General features: G+C 39.0%; 1 protein-coding gene across 1 annotated transcript in view; it reads left to right on the plus strand.

Annotated features, from left to right (window-relative positions):
- Positions 1–6,910, plus strand: part of LOC107549009 (serine/arginine-rich splicing factor 9-like) — an 11,251-nt gene extending 4,341 nt beyond the window's left edge. Inside the window, exons 4-5 of the mRNA XM_016229907.1 lie at positions 3,434–3,606; positions 6,328–6,910. Coding sequence (XP_016085393.1) covers positions 3,434–3,606; positions 6,328–6,549 — 395 coding nt within the window. The 3' untranslated portion in view covers positions 6,550–6,910. The remainder of the gene's footprint in view (positions 1–3,433; positions 3,607–6,327) is intronic.
- Positions 6,911–8,237: the final 1,327 nt, after the last annotated feature.

Here is an 8,237-nt window from a genome sequence, read left to right on the forward strand (position 1 = left end):
CGCTCCCGCTGCCGCCCTCGCCCCCTCTCTCTCTCGCGCTCTCTCTCTCTCGCTCTCTCTCTCTCGCTCGCTCTCTCTCTCTCTCTCTCTCTCGCTCTCGCTCTCGCTCTCGCTCGCTCTCTCGCTCGCTCTCGCTCTCGCTCGCTCTCTCGCTCTCGCTCGCTCTCTCTCTCGCTCTCGCTCTCTCTCGCTCTCTCTCTCGCTCTCTCTCTCTCTCGCTCTCTCTCTCTCTCTCTCTCGCTCTCGCTCTCGCTCTCGCTCTCGCTCTCGCTCTCGCTCTCGCTCTCGCTCTCGCTCTCGCTCTCGCTCTCGCTCTCGCTCTCGCTCTCGCTCTCGCTCTCGCTCTCGCTCTCGCTCTCGCTCTCGCTCTCGCTCTCGCTCTCGCTCTCGCTCTCGCTCTCGCTCTCGCTCTCGCTCTCGCTCTCGCTCTCGCTCTCGCTCTCGCTCTCGCTCTCGCTCTCGCTCTCGCTCTCGCTCTCGCTCTCGCTCTCGCTCTCGCTCTCGCTCTCGCTCTCGCTCTCGCTCTCGCTCTCGCTCTCGCTCTCGCTCTCGCTCTCGCTCTCGCTCTCGCTCTCGCTCTCGCTCTCGCTCTCGCTCTCGCTCTCGCTCTCGCTCTCGCTCTCGCTCTCGCTCTCGCTCTCGCTCTCGCTCTCGCTCTCGCTCTCGCTCTCGCTCTCGCTCTCGCTCTCGCTCTCGCTCTCGCTCTCGCTCTCGCTCTCGCTCTCGCTCTCGCTCTCGCTCTCGCTCTCGCTCTCGCTCTCGCTCTCGCTCTCGCTCTCGCTCTCGCTCTCGCTCTCGCTCTCGCTCTCGCTCTCGCTCTCGCTCTCGCTCTCGCTCTCGCTCTCGCTCTCGCTCTCGCTCTCGCTCTCGCTCTCGCTCTCGCTCTCGCTCTCGCTCTCGCTCTCGCTCTCGCTCTCGCTCTCGCTCTCGCTCTCGCTCTCGCTCTCGCTCTCGCTCTCGCTCTCGCTCTCGCTCTCGCTCTCTCTCTCGCTCTCGCTCTCTCTCACTCTCTCGCTCTCTCTCTCACACACACACACACACACACACGATGCGCAACACTCCGCATTTGAACAGTCAATAGCAAATACTTAAACTAATAACAAAACAGTAGCTGATTCAGAAGCGCCAGATTGTCATAGCAAAGTCAGAATGACCTCCTCTCCTAGGTTCACGAAACGGTCGTCCATAAAATGCATTGCTGTTCTGTTGTAAGTAATCTTAAAGATTCCTAAATGCATCTACTTCCGGAAGGCCAAATAAAGTGCTTTTGCTTTCGTCTAGAAACACACAGCGTCTCCCTGACATGCTGCTTCAACACTAACTGCGGTTACTGAAACCACGCCTTCTTTCTTTGCGTGCACATTTGGGTGCATTATGCTAATATTTCCACATAGTGATGTAGATATGTGGGGGCGTGTTAGAACGAGCCGTTTTAGGGGGGCAAGAGTCTTAACTTTGATAAAGAATATCTCTTTGGTTTTGAGACTTTAGTCTTTGTAACTTCAGGGATCTTATCTATCAGCTTGTAACACTCAGAAGAGAAAGGAAAACTTGAAATCGCATCATATGACCCCTTTAATGTATCTTCTGAGTATTAAAGGGACAGTTCACTCCAAAATTAACATTGTCATAATTTACTCACCAAACCCATAATTCGTCTTCCAAACAGTCATTTAACAGCAGTTTAATGAAACCTGGGGTTTTCTATCTCATCATTGAAGAAATCTTCAAAGATTCAAAAAGGTAAAGGTTTTGGGTGAACTGTCTCTTTAAATACTCAGTTCATAATGCATATATAAATACATGTTCATTAATACATTTTCTCAATATTATTATTATTATTTTATCAAGTATACATTTTAACGATATTCATTAATTTATTTGTATTTGTTCGAAAAATAATTCGATTTTTCGAAGCACTTGAAACGGCACATGCTGGCGACACCTGCTGGTGAAAACATTGTAGAAGCATCAAGAACTCAGACCAAACATACAAAACAAATGGAAATGTTTTTTTTTTTTTTTTTTGAAATACCATTTTTAAAAAATAAATACACTTAAATACTATTAAATATTAGTGCTTGTGTTATGTGTTTTATTTAAGTATAATCAAACCCTTAACACACAACGAACTAAATTAGTTATTTAATGAATTAAAATTAATTTTGATTTATGTAATTATTTAATTAAACCAGCAGGCAAGAGTAGTATCCCGCCCATTCTAAAGCGATACTAAACTGCAGTGGAAACGCAAACCGAGCCGTGCCGTACCGTACTGAGCCGTACCGAGCCGAGTCGTACCACGCAGTGGAAAAGCGCCATTTGAGATCAACACCCCCTAGTGGTAAACCATCGGAGTTTCGAAACGCTTCGAAACAGTGTGACGTAGCGAAGCTTCGTTTGCTAAAATCACGTGACCTGGCCGGTTTGATACGTGCTCTGAAACACTGATTCGAAACAAAAGATTCTCAAATGTTTCGAAGCTTCGTGAAGCAGTGTTTCGAACGCGCCCATCACTAGTTCACACGGTTCTCTAGACCAGTGTTTCCCAACCGGGGTGCCGTCTGTCGAGAGCAGGGGTGCCGTGTAAAAAAAATCATTTATTAAATCGAAGTTAGAAATTCAAATATTGTGACCAAATTAATTTTGTAGGGTGCCACAAGTTTGTTAAAATTTCCAAAGGGTGCCGCGACTAAAAAAAGGTTGGGAAACACCGCTCTAGACTAGTGGTCGACCGATGCCGATATCTTGGAAAATCAGGGTGGCCGATATAAAGCCGATATAATTTTATTTATTTTAATATTTAAGAAATTTGAAAATTGATTAAAAAATAAATATCATACTTTAGATGACAAGGTATTTTTCACAAATAAATATTTAATAAAAATATAATTAAACAGGAAGTAAACACTGTAACTAGCAGGGCACTCAGTATTCTGGGAAGTTTGTGTGCATTAATCATATTTTTTTCAAATAAAGCACACAGCTGGATCCGACTAAGTTTGCAAGATTTTTGAAATTTAGATGTTTATTAGACATTCAAAGATTTGTTTAGATTAAATAAATGCTGACGGCAAACGAGAAAGTATTATAATGTTTGCCTTTCTATTACTAATAATATAAAAGCAATCGTTAGAAGACATTTTTTGTATACATTTTAATTCCTTTGTTTAACTGTTCTATCTGATATTCTATCCGTATGAGACAGAACTGTTGACGACAGCGAACGAGGGAGAATGTGAGCACTGTGCGCAGGTGCTGCCGTTCTCAGCGCCGTCAAAATAAAAGTCCCTCTTTGAACACATTGGCCAAACGGGAAAAACTTATCGGCCGACGCCGATAAAAAAAAAAAAAAAAGCCAAATATCGGCCGATATATCGGTCGACCACTACTCTAGACTGTAACACATGAATGCATTTGGCTCTTCCTGCAGGTCTTCCTCCCTCCGGCAGCTGGCAGGATCTGAAAGACCACATGCGGGAGGCCGGAGACGTGTGTTTCGCTGACGTGCAGCGTGACGGCGAGGGTGTCGTCGAGTTCCTCAGACGAGAGGACATGGAGTACGCACTGAGACGCCTGGACAGCACAGAGTTCAGATCCCACCAGGTCATTAAAAATCAAAAGAAAAGAAACTCGGACATATTCAGTTCATCCCTCTGGGTTTTTATTGTTTTTTCAATTATAAGGTTATTCAGTAAAACTTTTTATTGTTTGAGATTAATCTCTAATTGTCCTTTTGAAGTGAGACTTCTCATGCATCAGTGGTTTAACCCCTTAACTGTCACCCCCCATTTTTTTTTAAATAGGCATTGAAAGTGCACTATCCAAACTTAAATTGTTGTAATTTATGAACACTTTGGAATACAGACCTACGGTTGGTCTCTTTCTAAAGAAGAAAGCAGATTATTGCAAAAGTGGGGTTTATTTTTTTCGAAATATTAAAGTATCAAAAAGTTATAGAAGTTTACATTTTCTGTAAATAAAATGCACTATATTAATGGATTTTATTTATAATAAATATTTTACATAACAGGTTTTACTCTAAAAATTGGTATAAAATTAAAGCCTTGTGTCTAAATAAGTTATGTTCCAAATTTGAAGTTGATATGAAAAAAATGGAGGTACCTGTGAGATTTTATTTGGCCGTCATACCACAAACAGCCACCGGGCGCCATAAAAACTCCATTTAATTTTTTAATGCATTTTCCTGTTACGAATGTCTAGATTTCTGTCAATATTACTTCTAACCCAGCTAAAGTAATTTTTTGTGTGATTTACTGTTTTCTACATAAAATCATCCTTCATAAAGATGTAGAACATTCTGTGAAAATATAGCCTTTATATCTTTAATATTGACTGAGTAAGGCCATGTCAAAGATTGAAATCATAGTGAAATTAATGGTTGAACTCAAACTTTGATGCTTGTTATCTCCTAATGAGATGGAGACTTTATCCTGGATTTCACAGACAGGGTCACATTTTTTCAGATCCGATCCCAAAAATTCTGAGTATTGACCGATACTGATCCAATACTAGCACAGTTTATTTATTTATTTTTAATCATTGTAGAATTTCTAAACCTCTGTGTGTTGACCTGATCATCACTGTGTTGTGTGTTAAACACAATCTACTAAATATAGACAACTTCGTTATACAGAGAAAAAAACAAATGAAAAAATATATAATCATAATCTATGACAAAAATACTATTAGAAACTAGGTTAGTGGATGATTCAGCAGCTAAAAAATTATGAGTGCACATTCATTTGATAAAATCTAAACATTTAGTGAAAAAAACATTACTTAGTGGGGAACAAATCAAAGTCTGATCAAATGTTACACATTATATTAAGTAAATATATTCATATATAAATGAAAATACATTTATTTTAAATGTAGAGCACAGTAATGAGGCAGCAACATATGACAGATAGGACAGAACAAGAATAATTAATTATTAATATTAATAATCTTTCATTGCGCAAAAATCGGAGAGATGCCGATACTGAATATCAGCATCCCTAGTTTATACACATTAATATTTCTGTTTATCACATAAAGTTTCAGATACACTACCATTTAAATTATAATGGTATTTTTCTTCTTTTAACTTTTTTTTATTTTGATCATTAATTTAAAAAAAAAAATTTTACAGTCTAGTTCTGTTATATGTTTGTGTTTGTTAATGAATAAAAATGGGGTCAGTAAGATTAAGAAATTAATGCTTTCATTCAGCAAGGATGCATTAATTAAATTGATCAAAAGTGACTGTAAAGACATTTATAATGTTCCAAAAATGATTTCAAATAAATGCTGTTCTTTTGAACTTTCTGTTCATGAAAGAATCCTGAAAAATAAAATGTATCACGGTTTCACTGAGAATTTTTAACATGCGTATATTCACATAGAGCTGTTTGAAACTGCAATAATATTCCACAGTATCTTTACTGTATTCTTGATCAAATAAATGCAGCTTAGTGAGCAGAAGAGACTTCTTTTAAGACAAATCTTACCAACTCCTAACTTTTAAAAGGTAGTGTATATTTTAGTCTACAGTTTAATATTTTTGCATATAATCTGATTATTTTTGCATAGACTTCTGATGTGAGGTTAGGTGGTTTCAGGACTAGCGATGATATACTTTTAAACAGAAAATCAAATCTTAAGTGCATTCTAGTGATCATAATGATTTCTCTTTTAACCTACTATTTATCTATATGTAATGCACATCGAAGCAGCTAACCAGGTTACAATTCACTGCAAGTTATATCCTATGTGTCCCTGCAGCACAAAAGCAGTGTTAAGTCGCTGGGGGATATTTGTAGCAATAGCCAACAATACATTGTATGGGTCACAATTATACATTTCTCTTTTATGCCAAAAATCATTAGGATATTAAGTAAAGATCATGTTCCATGAAGATATTGTAAATCTCCTACCGTAAATATATCAAAACTTAATGTTTGATTAGTAATATGCATTGCTAAGAACTTCATTTGAACAACTTTAAAGATGATTTTCTCAATATTTAGATTTTTTTGCACCCTCAGATTCCAGATTTTCAAATAGTTGTATCTCAGCCAAATATTGTCCTATCCTAACAAACCATACATCAATGGAAAAGCTATTTATTCAGCTTTCAGATGATGCATACATCTCAATTTTGAAAAATTGACCCTTATGACTGCTTTTGTGCTCCTGGGTCACACATTCATAAAAATTCTGAAGTCATGTTTTTGTCCAGCGTCTCATGAATCAGTGGCTTGTTGATGTCTGTGTTTCTGAATATCAGTGTTCGTTCATCAAAGTTCATTGTTTGTGGCGCAGGGAGAGACGTCCTACATCAGAGTGATGGAGGAGCGGGGCACAAGCTGGGGTCGCTCCCGCTCCCGCTCCAGGTCTCGAGGACGATACTCACCCCCGTACCAGAGCAGAGGGTCACCGCCGCCCCGTTACCGATCACCCCCGCGTCACATGACCCGCCATAGCCCACCCTCCCGACGAGCCCCGCTCCAGGATCACAGCCCTCCGCCGCGCCACTATCGATGAGCGGCTGCCTCTCCACCGACACCACCCCGTTTCTTTCTTAATTTAGTAATTTACATTCCATTGTAGGAACCCGAATGGCCTCGTTCACCGTTCGGTTCACGGAGAGCTTGCGGATATGTTAATGATCACGTGGATGATGCTGTAGATGCTTACAGATGTGGTTATGATTGTGAAAGATCTGAAGATGAATAACCCGTTTATCCTTCGGGATTATTGACACGAGGCAACAGACTAAAGATGTGTTGTTTGTGATTAATCTGGTCCATTGCGTAGACATTGACTTTTATTATTTTTTTTTATGATTTGAATAAAAGGCTGCGATTTTAAAATGTTTCTTTCTGGAATCTCCCCATGCCATTATTTTTCTTCTTCTTCTGGGTTTGTATCATGTGATGATTGTTTGCATAATTATTTTTTTTTTTGCAATTAAAGCATTGAATCAAAGTTACTCCGTACCGAGTCGTTTTTACAAAACTGCTGTTTTGCAGGTCACTGGATTATTGGTAATAAAATTGTGCATGCTACTTTATTTTACAGTGCATTATTTAAAAATGCATTATTAAATGTTGGTTAATGATGCATTAAATGTTGAAATGATCATTAAGATGAATAGTTTACAAATATCGCTCGTTTATGTTAATGTAGTTAATGAAAGCTTATTGTAGTGTGTTAATTAATTTTCTATAGCAGTTATTTTTTCATTAATATTGAGCTGGGCTCTCAACATTTCCTTTTTAAGCAGATGCATATTTAATTAATTAGATGATTTCTTGTATCATCACGTAATTGTTTAAATCTTTTAATTTCAAGGATTGCTAGCAAATGGAAAACATAATCACAGCTGATTAAAAGCATGGAAATGCATTAATGTGTGAGAAGCCCATTTCAGGCTAATTGGCACAATCAGGCTTTTTAGTTTAATTGCTCATTTGGTGTAATAGACTGATATATTCTGATTTGACTAGACGTCATTGATTTATTTGGCCAATCAGCGCTCGCCACTGACTGAGGTGACCAATCAAATCAAAGAAGGCGGGGCTTTAATGCACACTGAAGTCGAATATGAATTTCAGCGCCACGGAGTCACCATGGAAACGGAGTAAAGGACGCTAAGAAAAAGCGCGCCATACTGCGTCTTTCTTCTTTTGTTCGCCATTTTGGGTCACTCTACAGCAATGTCCACTTTTGCTATGGCAAGATTTCTTAAAATGTATTTATTTTTCTAACATTTAAACTTAGTCCACAATGTTAGATTACATTTTGACTTTATGAATACATATAAATGACAGTTTAAAGATTAAAAAAAAAATAATTTGGTGCAATTATTTAAAGACCACATGTACCGTTTTTTTGTCGCTGCTGCTACCTTCTTTAGCAATATTAAAGGTTTTTATGAAATATTATTTCTAGGGCTGGGCACTCGATTTTTCGATTAATCGTTTTTTTTAAATGACGTCGATTTGATATCGATTCTCAAAAGCCGCAAATCGATCTTTTCCGGGATTTATTTCAGCACACATTTAAAACAAGATCTGATTAACGTGAATCTTATCATTAGTCTTCTCCACTAGATGTCCCCCTTATTTACCTTGCGCTATGTTACAAGAGAAATCCAGTCATTCATTCAGCGCTTACCATGGCCATACGCGCAATTCGCAATGCTCAGGTGAAGTGCTATAGTAATACTA

Source organism: Sinocyclocheilus grahami, unplaced genomic scaffold, assembly GCF_001515645.1.
Source record: "Sinocyclocheilus grahami isolate Dianchi unplaced genomic scaffold, SAMN03320097.WGS_v1.1 scaffold359.1, whole genome shotgun sequence".
Classification (NCBI taxonomy): domain Eukaryota; kingdom Metazoa; phylum Chordata; class Actinopteri; order Cypriniformes; family Cyprinidae; genus Sinocyclocheilus; species Sinocyclocheilus grahami.